The sequence below is a fragment of the Trifolium pratense genome, linkage group LG3, assembly GCF_020283565.1.
Source record: "Trifolium pratense cultivar HEN17-A07 linkage group LG3, ARS_RC_1.1, whole genome shotgun sequence".
In the NCBI taxonomy this organism is placed as follows: Eukaryota; Viridiplantae; Streptophyta; class Magnoliopsida; order Fabales; family Fabaceae; genus Trifolium; species Trifolium pratense.
Genome location: NC_060061.1, coordinates 51,078,818 through 51,100,312, shown reverse-complemented (window position 1 = coordinate 51,100,312; position 21,495 = coordinate 51,078,818). Strand labels below are relative to the sequence as shown.

Here is a 21,495-nt window from a genome sequence, read left to right as displayed (position 1 = left end):
TTACTACCTTTTTGGTTAATCGTGTATTCCTTGCTATAGTCAATTTGCTTGTCTGCAAAATTAATCAGAAGAGAATGAGAGAATGGTTCCTTTTTCTACTTTGAATTTGTTTTCCTTTATTTTTATATATATTTGATATGATACGATTATTCAAAGATTTGGACTCCTCTCACCGTTTTCATTCATTTTGTTGTCATTTTTTTTAAGGTTTATTGAAAATTTATAGATTTTGATTTTTGAGTGTAGAAAGAGATTAAGACCATGAAGTAAAGATTTGCTATTCCGAGATGTATTTGAGGAAAAACTAAGTGAAAATTAATTTTGATTTAAGGAAGATGATGATGGAGATGAAGATACAAAGACGATGAAGAAGATTAATAAGGTGGCTGGATCATGTGTAGACAATCGTACATGTTCTCTTTTTTAATCTAAACCGTTGATTTGATCTGAATGGTTGAAAACAGTTTTTCTTAGTCCCTCACCGGTGAGGGACCTATTTGCTCCTTCACTCTAGCATTCACCATAAAGAATAACTTAATTTTATAAAATTATTAATAATTTCTCTTTTCGACACAAAATTAACTATGCATCCGCTTAAGAAGAAGCAATTCGTGGAAAACAAAATTCTACAAAACGTCGTCGTTTTGAAGAATTGAAAAAAAAGGGGAAAGAAGAAACGAAACCCTTGAGGAAGAAGAGAGTACTCTACTCAGCTGAGCCACTGATTCTTCGTTTTCATCCGATTCGACAAACATCAATGCAAATATTCAATTCAACCGTAGTTAATTACAGGTCAATTTACTAATTTTATCTCAATTTTTTATTATACTTGTGAGTACTCTCCGTTTGTTTGAAAACTATCGATAATTCATGCACTGTATGTTTCAAAATTGTATTTGACGATTTTCGTCTTCACATAAATTATGTATTTTTCCCTTAAAATATTCAGTGGGAATTCTTTAATCTGCTGCATAAAATCAATCCATAGGTAATTTCTGCACATTTTAAGTATTCAGACATTTCTAATTGATAGAAGGGGAATGGGCCATGGGCTCACAGGGTCCAAGCTGACCAAACTGTTAGTTATTTATTAAATTTTTCAGAACTTTTTTAGCTTGCTATCTAGGTAGGTAATACTTGGAGAAGGAACAGGGAGAGTTTTGTGCGTATTTTTTTGGGCTAGACTTGTAAGTTGTAACGTGTCGGTGGCTATTGATTGGGAGAGACCAAGCTCTCGAACATCTCGGTGGGAAATTGCTGTCTGTTTCCCCTTATCATCTATTCTCTCTGTCAGATTTGTGAGTGTTTGTGTGTCTGTAATTTGTATTACAACCTCCTCTGTTTTGAGAATCTTTCTCTATAAATTGAAGTAAAAATTATGTGTTTATCCCTTAATTTTCTTAATCATAGATACCAGTTTCTATCATATGCATAATCACAAACAACTCCACCTCCTCCAATGTATGTTGTAGCCTTACAGAGAGGAAACATTTGAGATGTCAGCAGATATATATATTCCAAGTTTAGCCAGCAAAGTTCTACATAACTATATTCAATTAATGTAGTTTCTTAAATTATTATCGATGTCTGCGTGTCACTATTAGTATTGTGTCTGTGTCGGTGCTTCATCATAGGTCATTGTAATGTTGTAAAAGACTTAGGAGGAGGGACAGCTGGTTTTATCCTGTAGCCTGATTTAATTGTTGATGTACTTTCTCCTATTCTTCCATTAGCAGAAAAGTTGTTTCTCATATTTTCAATTCGGATTACTTAAAGCTTAGGTGAATAAACGGAAGGAAAACAGGGAATTTACCACATAATGGCGGTCTGAGTCTCTAGTACCAATCCTTAAAATTAGGAAATTCACAACACATCTAATTTATCAAAAGATTAAATTAGGGTTTGATTTGTGAGCTTACAAATATAAAATGATTTTTTCTTCCTTTTTGAAACAACTGCAGCTTGATCTATAGAACAACACTTGGTTGATTGTCGTCTTGGCTTGCATAGTTACTCCCAACCTTCCCTTGGGAATTAGTCAATTATATGCTCCAATCATGGAAAATATAAAGAAAGATGAAGCACAAGATCAGAAGCACGATGAACTTGCTGAATCACTAAATGATCTCTTCAGTAGTGTCACCACTATGATCAAATCGGAGCTTCAGGTGAAACCTCTCACTCTTTTCTCCAACCCTCTCTAAATTCCTACTTCTCGCCAATTCTGCAAACGCTTTACGATTTGGAGTTGCACCATTGTTTCAAAAATCAACTGTGATTTTTATCGACTTATTTTGTTATAATTTGCAATAAATTTGTGTCTCAGGGGACTAATAACAATCTAGAGCTATTGGAGAAAATGAATGTGAGGGTAGCAGAAGAGTATAAAGGGTTTGGTGATTTGGCTTCAGGGTTAAGGGTGTTTGTGGAGCAATTGAAATGCAAGAGTGGCAGCTTTAATGAGTATGTTGAGCAGATTGATGCCATAGAGAAGCAAGTGACTGAATTTGAAGCTGTGGTCTCTATGCTTGATAAATATGTGGCTTTGTTGGAATCGAAAGTCCACTCACTGTACCAAACCAAAACTCCATCTTCCTAATGAACAAATAATGTACAAATTGAGCAAATGGGTAGGACTAATGAGAATAGTCTCCCTCAACTTGCTAATTTACTTGTTTTACTCTCAACTTGTATTATTTTGCTCTAGTTTATACAGTTTATTTGGATCCTCAAACTCCCCTTCAATTCATAAGGGTTTTAGATAAAGGTTCGCGACCGCAATGTGATTTAGGGGTAATTAGCTGCATGGTTATCAAAGTAAAAAACATACTTTGTCATGAAATATTTTCCTCTTTCTCTTAAACTGTTCTTGATTTTCCTAATAGAATTTTCTTTTAAGACGTTTCCCAATAGAAAATTAATTCCGCCTTATCATTTAAATCTGAAAAATTTAATTATCCTCTTGCATGTGTTCTTAAGTAACCATGCATCTCTAAACTCTCCTCACATGGCATAACATGATTGACGGTCAAGAAATTCTTTAAAAAAATATTATTATCATTCAATTTTTCCACTTCTTATCATATTGTTATTTTGGTTACCCAATCATGTCCCTTAATCAATCAGTTGAATCGTGAACAAGTTTGTTCATTTGGTTTGATTATATTGCAGTTTGGTTGAACCGGATTGAACAAAGCTGAACCAATTGAACTGTGTAGTTGATTCAATTGGGTTTTTTATTAATATTTTTTACTTTTATAATATATTTTTTTTGAAATAAAAAAAAAAGTATTATAAAAGTAAAAGTATTATAATACTTATTTATTTGTCATTTAGTATTTTATAATACTTTTATAATACTTATTTTTTATTTATTTATTTGTCATTTAGTTAAATTATGATTATGATTGAACCAATTGAATCATGATCGGAATGTTATGACTAGTTTGTTGGACTTGGAACAAGTATGGAAAAAATGGAGGGAAGTTGGAAAAGATATAAACTCATGCATAGAACTAAGTGTTAGTGTGAATTGAAAAGAAAAAGAGTTTTAATAAGTCCCACGTCGAAGGGAACACTTATCTTAGTAGTGTTTATAAATGTCAGTGCGATTTAATGACTGATTAAGCACATGGTTCAATTCCTCTCGATCCACTTCCAATCAAATATATCCGTTAGCGCGCATAAGCCTTTGCTTATCAGTTAACGCACACATATAGGTGAATCAGTTACAGATCGATTCAAATTATGAGCTGATCCATCTCGCTTAAATCTCTCCCTTTTTGTTCAAAACTCCGCCTATAAATATAACCTTCCACTTATAATAATTTCTACACAACATAGTTTGATTTCAAGTCCGATTTTTACAACAATGTCCTTTATAGTGGTTTCAACTTAAGAAGCTAGCTAGATTTTGGATTCTTATATATAAGCCCCCTCTCCTTAATTTCATTTCTCACATTTCCACACTTAATTATCACCCTCTTTCTTTTTTATCCATCATAACAAATCAACACAATGAACAAACCAAGTTGTTCATTGTTTCTTCTATCCTTTCTCATTGTAACTCTCTTTGTGGATGAAATCCATGGAAGCAAACAAAGTAGAGCTCTTGACAAATTGCAAAAGTCAAAGTTCAATGCAAATTCACAAATTGACATGAGTCATTTTAAGGCACAAAAGAATATTTTGCTTGATGCAATGATTCATTCTCAAGATGGTATGAAAGAAAAAGATAGGATTGAGAAGCTACCAGGGCAACCAAATGTGAAATTCTCTCAATATGGAGGGTATGTCACGGTGGACAAATTCGCAGGACGTGCTTTTTACTATTACTTTGTCGAAGCTGCTCATTCGAAAGAAACATTGCCTCTTCTTCTTTGGCTCAATGGAGGTATAAACTATAAACACATCAAACTATATATAAACATATCATCTATTTTTAGATTCAATGTTTTGAATTATATGTGTGATTGCAACTGTAGGTTGAGATCTTTATGCAACGATCATAATATGTGACAAACTATCACTACTAGAAAAAGTATAATCGTTGTAAATGAAGTGACAACAAAATTTTGATCTCTAGTTTTAGTGTCATTAACAAATAGGGACATAATTAGAGTCATTTATTTTTATCATTTCAAATTAATGTCAATATTTAAACTTTGAGAAGAAATTTGATGCAATGTTATACAAATTAAAATCTCGATAGATCTAAGTCTATGGGTCTAACATTTGCTTCTAATGAAAAGAAATGAAAATATCATTATGATGCATTTTAAGTATTTGCACACTCAAAAAAAGTGTTGCATACTCAAAAACGTTGAAATTTTTTTATTTTTTTATTTTTTTATTTTTTTATTTTTTTTCCAATTAGTAGTTTCAACACAATTGCATCAAAGCACATGCACATATACAAAGTGTTTCTTTGCCTTGTTGTGAACTCACATTCTTTTTGGATTTTCACATCACGAGGGAGAAACAACTTGAAGAAAACGAATATATTAATTATGCATATATGATATATCATAGAAAGAATTTGTCCTAAAATTCTATGTAAGTACACATTCTATGGGGGTTTATCTGTTTTGAATTATGTTTTTTCTAGTCAAACAAAATATTTCTCAATTTAGATATAACCAAAGTGGTTTTTTATTTTTTTTATTTTTGACGCAATATAACCAAAGTGTTAGTAATACTACTTTTGCAACTTTTCATATATATTATACAAACTTACCCCATAATTAGTAATAATTGGAACTACCCAAATTATATAATGTCTTTCATTTATTTTTTATTTTGATTTTATATATTGTCTTTATATAGGTAAGAGTTGTTCAACCAACATATTATTATCCTTCATCTTCTAGTGGTTGTCTTTTATAATTACTTTGCATGGCTCACATAATTTAGTTTCCTATGTTGGGATTAAGTGTTACATGCACATATATGGACATGTACACTACATGGGGCTTAGAAAAATATTATTTGTAGGGGAATGATTATGAGAAATTATTATTAGTACTGTTATAATTATTATATCTACTTTTATTTTTACTCAATTATTATAGTTATTATAACTTGAACTTTACTAGACACTGGCAAAATCATATTCCAAGATGGATATAGATTTAGTTATACGCCGCAGTATTTTATACGAATAGAGCGTATAAAGCAAAGCAGGTGTTAGAAATTAGAATCCCATAATTGGCGGTTCTAGAGGATTTCTCGGCGGCGTACATGTGGTCGTATACTATACATACATAATACAGAGAACAAAAAATATAAATAAAGTCACCGGGAGTATTTATTGGGATTGTTATTAAGACAACTACAATATTATGTGGATTATCATAAGGAGAATGTTAACTTGTGCCCTTAAGACACATGTTAAGGAAGTAAAAATAGAAATTATTAAATGCTAATTTGTGCATTTTGACTTTTGAAGTATTAAATTTCTTGTATCATTAAATGTTAAATTTCTATTTTGGTATATCTTAACATGTGCCCTAAGGGCACATGTTAACAAGACCCTTATCATAATCATAATATCATTAATAGAATGATTTCAACCAAGTCCTTCGGTTAAAGTGGTTAAATAGTTTTTTTTAAAGACGAATTATTCGGAGAAAGTTTAATTCTTAGCCGAATAATTATTAATTAGATTTTACTTACCCCGTCTTCATCAAACACAAGTGACTAGAAGTTTGGTAGAAATTAGTTTTTAATTGTACCAAAAAAAAAAGAAATTAGTTTTTAAAAAGAAACTAGTAACTATTAACCGACAATAAATTTTTTATTTTTTATTTTTAACTTTGGTTCTTAAGTGAAGAAGTTCCGGTGATCTAGAGTTCAGTCGTGAGTTAAATAAAATCCGTTAAAAATTGTTCCTACAAGAAATCGAACTTAGGTTCTCATGAACGATTCGTCCTACAAGGACTTCATTAACCACTTGAGCTAAATTTTAAATAGTCTAAAGATCAAAATTTCACACTAAAGATGAGAAGGACCCAAAAAAAAAAAAAAATTCATCCTTTAAATTGAATAAGCGAGGAATCTCGAGTTGAAACTCCAACTCCTAAATATTGAAATGTTTCTAATAACTGAGCTATGTTAACCGGATCCAAAGTTAAATAATTCTATTATACTTTTTTTTATTTACAATGAAACTGGAGATCAAACTCAAAATTTTTAGTATGTTATTCAAATTCTTTACTACTAGCTCACTTTCTATTATACTTTTTTGTCCCAACTGTTTTTTATTTTATTTTTGACAGTTAAGTCTTAAATAAACTATTAAGATTAAATTATATAAATTTACTATTTTTAGGCCATATAAACTTACTTATTATTATATATTGTCTTTTTTATGGTATTTCACTACTAATATTTCATTTTCACTTTCAAAGGTCCTGGATGCTCATCTCTTGCCTATGGAGCAATGGAAGAACTTGGACCCTTCCGTGTGAACAGTGATGGAAAAACCCTTCACAAAAATAACTATTCATGGAACTATGGTATTTATTAATTTTAAGTAGTGTTTAATAATTTCAATCATTTTACATTTTCTCACTTGTGAAATAATTTTCAATTTTGAAGCTGCAAATGTATTATTCCTTGAATCACCAGCTGGGGTAGGATTTTCTTATTCAAACAAATCATCTGATTATGACAACAATGGAGATAGAAAAACAGCTACAGATAACTATGTATTTTTAGTAAATTGGTTAGAGAGATTTCCTGAATATAAGAATAGAGATTTGTTCATTACTGGTGAAAGCTATGCTGGTCATTATGTTCCTCAACTTGCACACAATATTCTTTACCATAACAAAAAGGCTAATAGGACAATTGTCAACCTCAAAGGAATTATGGTATGTATCTTTCATGTTTTAATCATGCCCTCTTTGACAACACAATAATATTCCCTTCTATTTGTTAGTAAATTGGAAAGAGAGCATGTAGAGAAGAAGTTATCATTATTATTTCATGTTTTAATCATGTCGTTATAGATACTATTTTCGATCACTATTATAAGTAAATTTGATTTTTTTGATACATTGAAAAAACGATATATGTGGTCCATATCTAATATGAGTCGTATACATATTTTTAAAATGTACCAAAATACTGAGCGGAGGGAGTATATATCATTAACTATGTTGAATACTCTCTTCGATCTTATATATAAGAAAATGTTTACTTTTTAGATTCATTGTAAAATTGATATATCCAAACAAAAGTAATATGATTTTCCAAATTTCTCAATAACATCATGATGGTGAAGAAAAAGAAGTATATCGTTAACTATGTTATTGATTGAAATCTAAATTGGTCAACCACTCATATGGACTATAACAAGTTGTTACATTCATGACATATGTGACTTTATTATGTTAATTGGATTTATTAATTAAATTTTATAAATCATGGTATTTTGTTCATTTGTTTGTGATATCATTGGTTTTATTGTTTTTAGGTCCTAGTGATCATGTCAATAATCATGAGTTTTTTTCTTCAATCATGTAACAACTATTAACTAACATTCTATATAAAAGTTTAAATTCTTCATCAAATTATATTATCAATATATGACATATAAAATAAAACAAAAAACAGTTTTTTAACTAAAAATAAATGGTCTATATATATTTTAGTCCATGGGTGGGACCTTAATTAGTATGGGTTGTTAATAGTAAGACATTGAAACATATGTCATGGAAAGGAAACAACAAGAACAAGTAGTTGTTGAATGTTTGGTTCTACTATTACAAAATTTGAATGATAAATTATATAACCAATTTTGATTAAAATTGAATTGAATATTAAACAACTATTGTTTGGATATATTGATCTAAATATTTGTTGAATGAGTACACAAATATGAATGAAAAAAAGAAGTTAATGTAACAAATATGATTATGATCGAATATGTTACATTATGTGTAGATTGGGAATGCAGTGATCAATGATGACACAGATAATCAAGGAATGAATGATTATCTTGCTAGCCATGCAATTATATCAGACCAAGCAGCACATAATATCAACACATTTTGTAATTTATCATCAAATTCTAATCAAAATACTGAATGCAATGAAGCATTAAGTCAAGTTGATAAGAACACAGCGTTCCTTGATGTGTACAACATCTATGCTCCACTATGCAATAATCACAACCTCACTACTTGTCCCAACAAGATCTCGGTGAGATTCAAATTTTATCCTTATTTTCTTCGATCTTAATTATGAAACTGAGAAAAGTTATGATTTAATCAAGTGATCGAGCTCATTGAAAAATAATACTACTAGGAAATATTTTTCGATAAAATTTACAATGCCAAAAATTATTTTTTTTAATATAAAATTTGCACGGTCGGAGATATTTTTTAATATAAAATTTGATCATATTATTGTATGCAGGTTGTTCTTGATCCTTGCAGTGATGATTATGTACAAGCATATTTGAATAGGGATGATGTTCAAGAGGCCCTTCATGCCAATGTCACCAAACTCAAATATGATTGGGAGCCTTGTAGTGATATCATTTCTAAGTGGGGGGATAGTCCTTCAACAATTATTCCCCTTTTACATGAATTCCTTAATAATGGACTAAGGGTGTGGATTTTTAGGTAAAACATCTTCTCTTTACTTATAGTTGTAGGGACTAGTGTGTAATTATCATATTCTCTTTACTTATAGTTGTAGGGACTAGTTGTAGGGACTAGTTCATTGGTTAGAAATTTCACCCTTATGGTGAATAAGTGAAGTATTCGGGGTTCGAACTCTGACCCCTACATATAAAATATGATGTCCTTGTCAACTGAGCTAAGTTTAGGGGGCTCCCTTATTATTCTAGGTGTTTGCTTATGATTTAATTTTGATCATTATTTTTGTATTGTATGATACAGTGGTGATATAGATGCAAGGGTGCCTGTTACTTCAACCAAATATTCCATTAAAAAGATGAATCTTTCTATTAATACTACTTGGTATCCTTGGTTCATAAATGGAGAGGTACTTGTAATTAATAATATCTCAATATTTGTTTTTTCTTGTAGATAAATTGTTTGATTCAAACATTTTGTGATGAATTTTCATATGAAAAAACAGGTTGGTGGGTTTGCTGAAGTATATAAGGGAGGTTTAACTTTTGCCACAGTGAGAGAAGCAGGACATCAAGTACCAAGCTACCAACCAGCAAGAGCCCTCTCTCTAATCAAGCATTTCTTAAATGGCACTCCTCTTCCTAATACTCATAGATTATAATCTTGTTAGAATTTATTTATATTATTTTGTTGGCTTGGCTCTCTTGTGTTGAACCATATTTTCTAAAAAAGAAAATCCATTTAATATTAGGTTTTATTCGAACTATTGATTGATGAAAATGGATAAAAATTATCATCTTTTTGGCTTTCGTATGAGTTACTTGTGTTATACATAAGGTAGTTTATTGATTCTATTACTACGAATTTTAATATGGGGGGTTGATTCTCTCATTTAAGATCTACGGTCTGAAAGTTAATTTGAGTGTTGTAGATGATGATGGTTGATCGGTAATTTCACTATAAAAGTGGTGTTTTTGCGAACACTTTGACAAAATAAGTAAGTGCATGGTATGAAGTTTTTAGAATTAAAAATGAATTTGGATGATCGGCAGCAGAATTCTCTGCTACAAAAAATAACTTTCACACCCAATTTTTTCTTAGCATCAGCTGAGTATCCGTATCGGATATTCGGATGTCAACATCTTCAAGAATTGTAACACTAAATTTAGTCAATCAATATATTTGGTGTCTTCTCTCAAAGTATGATTAAAAAAACCTCTCAAGAAAGGGAAGAGAGTTTCCTAATGAAAGAAAACAATGTTGCATGGGAATGAAAGTCATTGTGCTTAACATCATCAATAAGATCCTAAGAATCTGTTTCCATCACAATAGACCGATATCCAAGATCTCACAACAATTGAAGACCTCTCCAAATAGTTGAAAGTTCGGCCAATAAGTTAGAAGCTCTACCACAACATCCAGGGAAACCATGTATCCTATTTCCCCTATTGTTTCTCAAATGACCTCCAAATCTACATTACCATAATTGCGGGGTGAGATGAGTAGCTCAACTGGTTAAGCTAGTTGAGTTAAGAATAAAGGAGCAGGAGGTCCAGGATTCAAGTCCCGACAAAAAAGAAAAACTAACCTAAATTGTAATACTAACGACTAACATTTCCATATAAAAACAAAAACCATTATCATAATTGTCAATAGAAGATCAATCAACGTTAATTTTAATAAAGCCTTTTGGTGGAAGATGCCAACAAACTTATGGATCACATGATGGTTATTGGTATGCCAATTATCTCAACCATGAAAGAAGATAAGAAACTACTCCCTCGGATCTTAATGTAAGAGAGATTTTAATGCAATTCAAAAATCTTTCTTATTTTTTGAATAATCTAGTCATTTCTATTGTTCTAAATTTCATAACAGGTTACTTTTACTATGTACTATGAACCTCTTAATATTTTTTTCTTCTAATTTTACTTTCAATTTCAATTGGGATTAAATAAAAAAAAAGAAATCTACCGAATTAAAAAATAAATATATGTTTTTTGACCAAAAAAATGATCGTAAGCATTCTATGAAGTACGGACTCCGAAACGGACACCGCGACACGAACCGGAAACGGACACCGCGACAAAGTTAATGTAAAAAATATAGGACACCGACATCGCTACATATTTATAAAACATATAAATTGAGAATCAAAATATATACATACATGTAAATCTAATTTGAGCAAGTTATTTTTTTAAAAAAGTTTTAAAATAATATATGATAGTATTTTACCTTTATTTATCCATTTACGATCGAAAAAATTTAAAATATTGCAATAAAAATGTAATGTCTTCAATCCCTCGTTGATCAATATTGTTGTTTCGACAGATCTTTAACTCTTGTAGATATGTCTGATATTTGTCTAAGTCTAAGGAGAGTATAAGCAACGAAAAAATAATTATTTTTGGGACACTTGTCTGACATGTGTCATACGAGTGTGTTACAGGTGTCGGGCATCAATCAAAAGAGTGTCAAAGTAAATGAAAAATTGATTTTTTTTTTCCGACCCCGTTATGAGTTATCCAACACATGTCGTACTAGTGTAATACAAGTGTCGGACACCAACACGTGGACACACCAACAAATCTAATCATAGTGTCTTGCTTCATAGTTCCCGGTTTTTTCTGACTTTGATCCCTATTTCTTACTACGACCGGTCTGGAATCATCCTGATCGAACCGGCCGGCCCGGTTTTAACAACATAGCGCCCGCCACAAATTTCATTTCCGTGTATCCCATATCTTGCCGGAGTAGAGAACGTGTGGTGGAGCTGCCCACCCTCCTCTCACTCTAAACAATGATAAAACCCCAACCAACTTTCACGGCGGCGACAAATAACACACCTCCTACTCCGGCCACCGCTTCCACTGACCAAATAAATAAACGCGGCAGCAATACTCCAACAACAATACTTTCCCTCGATGGCGACATCATCTGTACAATCTTCGCTTTCCTCAACATGTTCGACCTTGTTCGGTGTTCTCTCGTTTGTAAATTCTGGAACGCAATTCTTGAGTCTCGATCACTGCGAGAGTATTATGAGAAGAAACTGTTGAAGAATTGTTCGAGTTCGTCTGAATTTACTAAAAAGTCCTTGAGGGTGATTTTAAGGGAAGTGGGTATGGAGCAGCATAGATTATCGCTGAAATGTGGTGTGTTTCATGTTGATCATTGGAAGGGACATTCAACCATGTAATTTACCAACTTTTCCTTTTAATTTAGTACTATTTTTCAACCATCAACTTAAAAATTTGTAGTTTTTTTACTGGTGAAGGTTGGTTCAGTTGGTGAGGAATTGACTTATAGCCCGCAAGGCGTGAGTTCAACTCCTCGGAATTAGGACTTATTTGGCGGGCAATTTGTAAGTGCTCTTTGAGCCTTGAGGTCTGCCCGGACTCTGGTGAGCTTTCGAGCACCTGAACTTCCGAGGAATAGAAAATGAGTAGCATTTACTTTAGAATTTGTGTATGTGTAGACAAATTGATAAATGGATAGTAAGATAAAATGTGTGTATGTGTAGAAAAATTGATTAATAGATAGTAAGATAGATTGTAGATATCGATGTTGTTGATGGTGGATGGAAGAATATGGAACAGCTATGATTCAATACTACGATTGCTTAATTACTTGCCTATTTTGTAGACATCTGTTTGATAAGTGCACACCATATAAACATTCAGACTGTATATTGATTTTCCATCTTTGCCTTTCAATTCAGGGTTTCTCAGTGCCGAATGAAAATGGGTACACTTGTTACTGGTGTGGGAGATAAGGTGTGGACACTATTCTTATATCTCCTATATTTCCAATTTCCTGTTCTTAAAGACATCCTTCCCTTAGCAGCTTGTATAAATAAGCTGTTAGTTTTATTGTTCATCAAATCCACGGTGGATTATGATCTGCTTTGTGGTTCTATGACTACTTTGTTTAATCTATTCTAAACTCTAGCTCAAGAAATGCTTATCATGTATTGAGTATGATCAGTAAGTTTGTACCTTTGTAGTTGTTAAGCATGAATGGTACATCTCTATGCATCTACACCTCTTCACAAGACAATATCTAGTGATCTTTCAGTGTTTAAGCAACCTGATTCTGTAGGAAGCAGTAAATTAACAATTGCAATGGTAATCAACTAATTATATGCCAATTCCACATATGAATCTGACAAGCTTGAAGCATTTGTTTTTTTTTTTTTTGTAAATTCAACTATTGGGATTGTTTCTATGTGCTTGTTTGAGCGGTATCATTGTTAACACTTAAAATGATGAAGATGCACTGTGTACAGTAATAAGAATTTGACTACATATAATTTAAAGCATCATTGGGTGGATTGTGGATTGGGGTCATGTTTAGCTCCTTCTTGGGCCCAAATGGTTTAGAATATAGTAGAAGGTTGGATAGCTGAAAGGAAGATTCTCATTCAGAGACGGTATCAGTCTTGTTAAGGCCTGTTTTTCTAGTATTTTAATGCACTATCTTTCCCTGTGAATGATTATTATATAAGCAGTTCACCAAATTGGGAGGGTCAACATCTTATTAAAAAAAATATTGGGAGGGTCACCTGGGATTTATTGTTGTTGGGGATTGTTGCGCCCTAGGTGGGATCGTTTGGTTAGATAGCTTAACTTTAAGTTTAGAAAGGAGAGAGGACTGTCTTCGGATTTTGGTTCCTGAAAACATTGCTTGTCTATTACATATTACATAAGTGTTTTGCGTGGCCCTCAGCTCAGGACAATGTTTCTTGATCTTTTATTCGTAGATATTCATAAAAAATGGGGAGAGATTTCTAACTGGGACATATCTTAGTGCATTTTATGGTTTGTAGGTTGATTTTATCTAGGCTATTTGTAGCTTTGTTTATGGTTATCAAGGTAAGTGGGATTAATCTGCCATTTATTTAGGAACTGAAAAAACCCAAAGGGTCAAAAACTCATTCCTAAGGATTTGAAGCACTTCATTGAAGTTCTTGTTTCTATTGCCTATTCTTTGGTGGCTGGATAGAACTTCATCATTAGATTCTTTAAATGTCTAATATGGATTTGTATTCTGCTTCTGGAAATTTGCACATTCTCTGTATTTGACTATGTTAATTTTTCTAAATATCGCATCTTTGTCGTTAAAAACAGTGTAAATTCAAGATATATTGCTATCATATCTACCTTTTGTTGATCTTTTATTTTTGTTGTTTCTCATGTGGTATAGTTTCTAACTTGATTAGCTGTGTTTTACTAATTATTTCCTTGACATTATGGTAGGTTATTCGTGTCTGGTCATTAGACCGCTATAAATGTGTAGAAGAATACACGATACCTGATACGCTACCTCTAGTTGACTTTGATTTTGATGAGAGCAAGGTTAGTGATTAAATGAATGTTTTATTTATTTAATTTTGTCCAGTGAAAGTATAAGAAATTTGATGCTATCAGTAAACTGTGAGATACCTCCTATTTAAATTATAGTTAAAAGCTTTTATTAGGAAAGAAAAACCTTAAATAGTTTGATTAGTTAATTCACATTACACAAATAGATATTAACAAGTATAAGTGTAAAAGTTTGGCGCTTGGTTTTAATTAATCATATCCCTAGCAGCATTGTCGATGGCAGAAATCAAAATTTCCGCCATATAAACACGCTGTGGCGGTCATTCCTTCACAAATTGCCTATGGCAGTTGTCAAAAATTTCACTGCCCCATTCCACCACGGCGCCGCCATTTAACAACACTGATCCCTAACTGTACTGTGTACACACACACACACGTATGTATGCATCATGTGTCAAACTTAACATACTTACACTTTCAACAACTATCTGTAAAACGTAAAATTAATTTTCTTGATTTTTTTTTATGAAATTTTGTTGTGCTGCTAATCAGCTGTAGGCTGATGTTAATCTGTTATGTCTTTTCATCCGTGCTTCCCCAAAATTGTTGTCAGTTCAAGTATGTTTAAGTTCCTAACTTGCTGAAGTTTGGCATGCTTTATAGTTTAAATCTCTGTATATATTCATTTGTAGATCGTTGGTCTAATTGGCAGTCGTTTGTGCATATGGAGGCGAAATGGGAAAAGAAGTGTGTTTCCTTCTCTTGAAGGCAAATTCATAAAAGGCTCATGCATGCGGTAAACAAAAGCAATGCTCTTTTTTCTTGTCTATTTCAAATTCTGTTTCACAAGACAGTCAGAATCTTGTATGCTATTTGCTTAGCTGGCATAAAGTTGAAAGTTTATCTAACTTGAGTTTCATAAGGCAATCTTTTGCATGCTCTGAACTTCATTTGTGAAATATAAAAAGCCTTCATGAGTTTTCTGTTCTGTTCGATTCCTATTATTTTTCTATAATTACAATTATAAAGATTAACATTTGCAATAACTACAAAACAAATATCTAAATGCTTACCTGAATTTTAGTGATATTATTTCACTTGTTAATTAATTATATTATCGTACTTCTATATATTAGATCACATGACCTATGTTAAGATCATGTATGTTATAATCTTGCACCCTTCTCCCACTCCTAGATAGGATCATGATTTTGACCTGAAATTTTTTCTTTTCCCCATTGTTATGTGCTTGCAGTTACTTCGACCCAGAAGCTATGGTTGGATGTGACGATGGGGCTGTTCGTGTTTTTGACATGTACAGTAGGAGATGTTCTCAAATAATAAGGTATAACTATGCATTAAGAACATGGATTACATATCGTTAAAACAGGGGTTTGGGGGGGGGGGGGGGGGGGGGGGGGGGGGGGGGGGGGGGGGTCTAACTTGTCATTGTTATAGATTGATTCATTTGTATTGCTTGAGGAATAACTAAAACATATCTAACATGTATATTGTGTTAAACTTGTTATCTGCAGAATGCACTCTGAACCTATAACTTGTTTATGTTTAAGTGAAGATCAACTGATACTAAGTGGGTCCACTTCGGGGAATATAACAATATCAGATCCTTCTTCTGTTCAGAAAGTAGCAAGACTTAGATCTAGTGATTTTAGAGGTAATGGTTTATCCCTTCTAGTTGATATTGTAGTAACTCGTGGATTTATAAATATCTTGCTTTCCGTTCGATCCTTCTTAGTGTTTTAACTTTTTGATAAGCATTACAGATTATGATGCACCAAGTGAAAATCTTATTTAATTCTTTGTTTTTCATCGCAGGCATAAAGACCTTGTGTTTAAAACCCTCCTCTCAGCTACTGTTTGCCGGATCAGCTGTTGGGTATACATATTGTTGGGACATGAGGTATGCTTGCTATAGTGTACTAAAGGTTATTGATTGCTAGGGTGCATCATCACTAGAAATTCCTAAACAAATTAAGACGGATCATAATTGCAATCTTTGTTTGATGCAGGACAAGGAAACTGTTGTGGAACACACGAGTGAGTCCTAATGTAGTGCACTCTATACAGCACATGCAGAACGACAAATCAACATTGGCTGTTGGAGGAATAGACGGTATCTTAAGATTTGTAAATCAACATGATGGCAATATTGTTTCAAGTTGTATCGTAGAGAATAAATTGTTGTCAACATATCAAAGTCGTCATTCAGGCTCCATCCAAAGAAGGAAGGGGAAGAGATTGCCTGATGATACCTACTTAAATATTGATGACATTCCTACAAATTCTCGGCCTTCTATTACATGCCTCGCTGTTGGAATGAAGAAAATTGTTACCACACACAATACCACCAGGGACATCAGATTGTGGAAATTCAAAGATAATGATACATTGTAAATTATTAATTTATGATCTATTTGTTTGGAATAATGTATATTGTAACAAAAACAATATAATCAGTGTATGCATTTGGTTTAGCTATAACCTATAACAGTTGTCTAGTTTTTTTTTTTTTTACACAATAATAACAGTTGTTTAGCTATAACAGTTGTCTAGTTTGTGGCTATATGTCAACATTCTTGTAGTGTCAGCACCAAATCACCACTACAAGAAAACATTGATTTACTGGCAGAATTATTCCCTCAAAAAGTGCCAATTTCCGCCACTAACTACATATTTACTGGCGGAAGTGCACACATGTTGAAGTTAGCAAGTCACAATATGATGGTGGTCACGGATCACTTGTTCTGGTTCCTACCACCATTAGTCTTGAACTTGGACTCATCAATGCAAGCCTAGTAGAGGCAATAGAGATCTATAAATTCCACAGAATAACAAAATTATCAAAGCAAGCCTAGATTTGATGTTTAGAGTCCATAACCAAGTACCTAGAACTAAGAGTTAACATCAGGAATCGACAGAGATGACGGTGGAAAGCCCACCACCAGCGGGAGAGGCTACAATCGTCTTGAACTAGATCCGACAAAGCGGAGAGAGGAGAAGCTATCCGTGATTTACAAGGTTTATTTGCATCAATTCTTCTTCCTTCTAATTTTATGCACATATCTGCATACACAACCAATGCATGTGGATATAAAAATTGTAAACTTGTCTCAAGTTAATCATTACAAAATGAAGCATAGACAATTCACTGGACTAGCATATTAGATTCAACCTGATGTAAAGATGAAGAAAACCAAGAAAAAAAATAATTATGAGAGCAGAAATCTTTCTAGTGTCATCTTTGTACAAAGGACATGTTATGTTCTATATGTCTATTTATATATGCATATGGTGAGACTCCACCTGACCTTGTTAACATCACCTTTAGAAATGCTTACATGAATTTTAGTGATCTTATTTCACTTTTTTTATGATAATAATAAAGAGGAGAGATTGCCTAAATTTTTTTAGGTAAGCATAAAGTATGAAATAATATCACTAAAATTCAAATAAGCATTTTTTTATATTTGCATATTCTTAAACTAATGTATTTGTAACTTGTTCTCATTCTTTCTTCTTCTTCTTCTTTCGGTAAAAAGAGGGACTAAAGTACTAAACCCAAAGAAGAAGCAATTACAAAGAAACTAAACGAGGGGTCGTAATTCCCAAAACATCTGAAAACAGAGTCATTGTGCAATCCATTAACTATTGGACAATCCGGAAAGGACAAAAAAAAAATCATTTTTGTACCACACAGATAAGTAAATCTAGACAAAAATAATGTTTTTGAGAAATCGTGAAGATAAAAGTAGCTCTCTTAACTATTTAACGAGTCTTATTGAGAAACAAGGTGATATTGGAGAAGTTGCACATTTATGTTACAAACACATAAATGGTTACAATTGTCTTGAACTAGATTCTGCAAAGCGGAGAGAGGAGAAGCTATCCATGATGGTTAGAAGAAAAAGGAGCATATCGTGCCAATTCAATCGAAAACGGTTCCTTTAACAACCCAAAAAGGGGGCTTTATAAGATGTGGTGACGATACAGACTATACCGAAACCACACCGCCCGTGCAAACGAGTATGGTGCATGTTGAAGGGTAGGAGAAGTTAAGCAGCAATGGTGGAAATCTGAGAACGAGAATTTGAGATGAGGGAGAATAGAGAGAACGTCCAAAAAAATTAATGATAGAAGTTTTACTCTTCAATATAGATAAAATATATATAAGATAAAAATTTAACATAAATATGATATTGTCCTTTCTTATTGATATTCATCCATACAAAATGATTTCATCACAACATTCAATAACTTAATTTTCATTTTGAGATATTACATTATGAATATTATCAACTCTTGGTGCTCTTGGTGGTGGTAGGAAACACCAACAATCTCCATGGTCACACCGTGGAAATCCAATCCTACATTGACATTCTCCATCCACCTTACAAGGTTTCTTTGCATCAATTTTCATGCACATATCTGCATACACAAACAAACAATGCATGTGAATATAAAAATGTAAAAAAGTGAAAGATTTGAAGTGTAATCAATCTTATTTCATATTAATCATTACATAATGAAGCATAGACGACTCTACCAAAAAAAAAAAATAATGAAGCATAGACGATATACTCAACTAGCATGTTAGATTCAAACCTGATGCAAAAATGAAGAAAGCCAAGAAAAATATGATTGTAAGAGCAGAAATCTTTCTAGTGTCCATCTTTGTACAAAGACCATATAATGTTCTATATGTCTATGTTCTATGTCTATTTATATATGAATATTGTGAGACTCCACCTTGACCAAGTTCACAATTTTAAATTAATCTACTGTATATACAATTAATACTTTGGTTGACCAAAAAAAAAAAACTTTTGGAATAAATATATTGATCAGTTGAGATCCTCTCCGTTTTCTATTATTTTCATTTCTTCCATTATCAAAGTTAAAAAAAAATATTATGTATTTTTGTCCCTAAATATAAAAAATGTTATCTTCAATACAAAATTTACTATTCTTAATTTCCTTAACTAGTGTCTCAGAAACAATATTATTGGTTAACATGGTTTATGGTGGTGTCTTATTTTTTTATTTTTTTTTATACAGATGACCATGGTGTCATATATTTTATCACCTCATTATAGTTAACAATATTTATTCCCTCCATTCCAAAATATAAGAGCTATTTTGACTAATTTACGTTATTCATTTATCTTGCTTTGACCATAATTTTTTAATAATATATAGATGTAAATATTAATATATAAGATCTTGTTTGATTTGTTTTGATGAGTATTTTCAAAATATCAAGTTTTTATAATTCTTACTAATAGAGAATTAAAAATATTAGTGATCAAAATTGTGTGTTAACATACGTGCATTACTCAAACTATCTCTTATATTTTAGGACGAAAAAAGTATACTAAAAAATTTAAAGCGATGGGGTCAGAGTCAAACTTAATAAATACATTTTTATAAAAAGTTTGAAGGGTCAAAGTCAATCGTAATAAATGTCATGATTGAATACAATTTTGGGTCAAAAAATTCAACCTTGATAAATACTTCATTGGTCATTTTTATAAAAAAAAAATTGATTTTTTAGGTGCATTGAATTTAATGTATTTAGTTAGTTATTCATTAAATTTAAAAAATTGACTGTTTCTTATAAAAATGACCGGAGGTAGCTACCAATAAACACAAGTTCTTATCTAATAAAAAAAACATAAATTATTATTAAATTAATTAGAATGTATTATTTCAAATATAAATAAAAAGTCCACATCATTTATAAATATTTTAATTAAAATCTTTATTAAATAGTTGTTTGATTGAAGCTATACTAATGCCAAGTAAAAAAGGCGTATGACAAAGGCTAAATTACTAGATTTTTTTTTTTACGATAAGATAAGAAGTTCATATCATTTTATTAGCTAATAAAGTTAATACAAGTAAGTGACAAATCAAAGATATAGCGATGAGGCCATGAAACGGCTACTCTAGCAAGCTTATGAGCAACCGAGTTCGCTTGCCGCTTAATAAATTTCACCTAGAAGTTTAAAAACAAAGCCAAAATATTTTTAATCATTACAATTAAAGAACTAAATTCAGAAATTCCATTAAGTCGACGATTGATTGCATCCACAACACTTTTGGAGTCGGTTTCAAAAATGACATTTGTGAGGCCTATACGTTCGACTTCCTTCATAGCATCAAGTAAAGTCATAGCCTCACCTTCAATGATAGAACAATTTTCATTCATCCACGAGGTTCCTGCAACTACAAACCGATCCTCATGATAACAAACGCAGTACCCCAAACTTGTCTTTCCTTCCACATTATGAAATCCCGCATCAATATTACATTTAAAACCAACCAAAACTCGGTTTCAGCCACTGCATCTGCTGCTGTTCTGTGACAGTATGTACAGCTCGGTTTCACAAAGTTTGAGCAGCTCACCATTACTCCCATAACCGTAAAGCTTTGTTACCAAGTTGCCTCGTCTTCTTGAATGTATAGCGTCAACCAACTACTTTGAGTCGCTTTCAAATTGAACTCGCTCAAAGCCACGATGAATAGTCTCTTTCATAGCATGTGATAGAGCCCATGTTTTGCCTTCCACTACGAAGTAAACAAGTTGTTGCCATTGGTCAAGCCAGCCACAAACTGTCCATTGGTATCGCGAAAACAAGACCTATAGAAGCCACACTAGAACCAACTACAAACACAGCCTCAACATTACATTTAATCCACCTCACTCCTAGTTTCTCCCATCAAATCAACCTATGATCCGCAATAGGATCAACAATATGATGCTTGAGGTGAGGGCACACACCTTCCGCTTGAGGTGAGGACACCCATCGATCACCATTACCTCGCAACCATGGATCATACATAACACGCATCATGTCACCCTTACCAATCTGCCACCTACACCCACGTAAAAGGATTTGTCTAGCCTTCCAAATAATGCGCAAAGCAAAACTAGGATTATAACCTAAAAATGCTTCTTAAAACTATATGTTGGTGCTTTATCTATGAGCATAGCGTTGAGTATGGTCACGTGACTACAAACAGCAATTTTAGATACACTC

The 21,495-nt window shown here is 32.4% G+C and overlaps 3 protein-coding genes across 3 annotated transcripts; all 3 read left to right on the top strand.

Annotated features, from left to right (window-relative positions):
* The first annotated feature begins 575 nt into the window (after positions 1–575).
* LOC123917094 (biogenesis of lysosome-related organelles complex 1 subunit 2) lies at positions 576–2,789 on the top strand. Its single transcript, XM_045968719.1, is given in 4 exon segments — positions 576–792; positions 1,962–2,168; positions 2,327–2,581; positions 2,583–2,789. Coding segments are annotated over 3 exon segments (549 nt in total). The 5' UTR covers positions 576–792; positions 1,962–2,057; the 3' UTR covers positions 2,766–2,789.
* A 645-nt stretch (positions 2,790–3,434) lies between these two features.
* LOC123917093 (serine carboxypeptidase-like 40) lies at positions 3,435–9,956 on the top strand. The gene is made up of 7 exons (XM_045968718.1): positions 3,435–4,393; positions 6,909–7,016; positions 7,099–7,373; positions 8,449–8,706; positions 8,923–9,131; positions 9,411–9,516; positions 9,613–9,956. Exons 1-7 carry the CDS (start codon positions 4,018–4,020, stop codon positions 9,766–9,768), a joined length of 1,488 nt encoding a protein of 495 aa, XP_045824674.1. The 5' UTR covers positions 3,435–4,017; the 3' UTR covers positions 9,769–9,956.
* A 1,832-nt stretch (positions 9,957–11,788) lies between these two features.
* On the top strand, positions 11,789–16,991 carry LOC123916798 (F-box/WD-40 repeat-containing protein At3g52030). Its single transcript, XM_045968340.1, has 8 exons — positions 11,789–12,305; positions 12,832–12,886; positions 14,369–14,467; positions 15,127–15,230; positions 15,690–15,779; positions 15,970–16,109; positions 16,271–16,355; positions 16,465–16,991. Exons 1-8 carry the CDS (start codon positions 11,911–11,913, stop codon positions 16,847–16,849), a joined length of 1,353 nt encoding a protein of 450 aa, XP_045824296.1. The 5' UTR covers positions 11,789–11,910; the 3' UTR covers positions 16,850–16,991.
* Positions 16,992–21,495: the final 4,504 nt, after the last annotated feature.

Coding starts and splice junctions, on each gene's coding strand:
- LOC123917093 (XM_045968718.1), top strand. CDS start 4,018: ATGAACAAACCAAGTTGTTCATTGTTTCTTCTATCCTTTCTCATTGTA. Junction 8,707..8,922: donor CTTGTCCCAACAAGATCTCG/GTGAGATTCAAA, acceptor TATTGTATGCAG/GTTGTTCTTGATCCTTGCAG. Junction 9,517..9,612: donor CTTGGTTCATAAATGGAGAG/GTACTTGTAATT, acceptor ATGAAAAAACAG/GTTGGTGGGTTTGCTGAAGT.
- LOC123916798 (XM_045968340.1), top strand. CDS start 11,911: ATGATAAAACCCCAACCAACTTTCACGGCGGCGACAAATAACACACCT. Junction 14,468..15,126: donor TTGATTTTGATGAGAGCAAG/GTTAGTGATTAA, acceptor ATTCATTTGTAG/ATCGTTGGTCTAATTGGCAG. Junction 15,780..15,969: donor AGATGTTCTCAAATAATAAG/GTATAACTATGC, acceptor TGTTATCTGCAG/AATGCACTCTGAACCTATAA.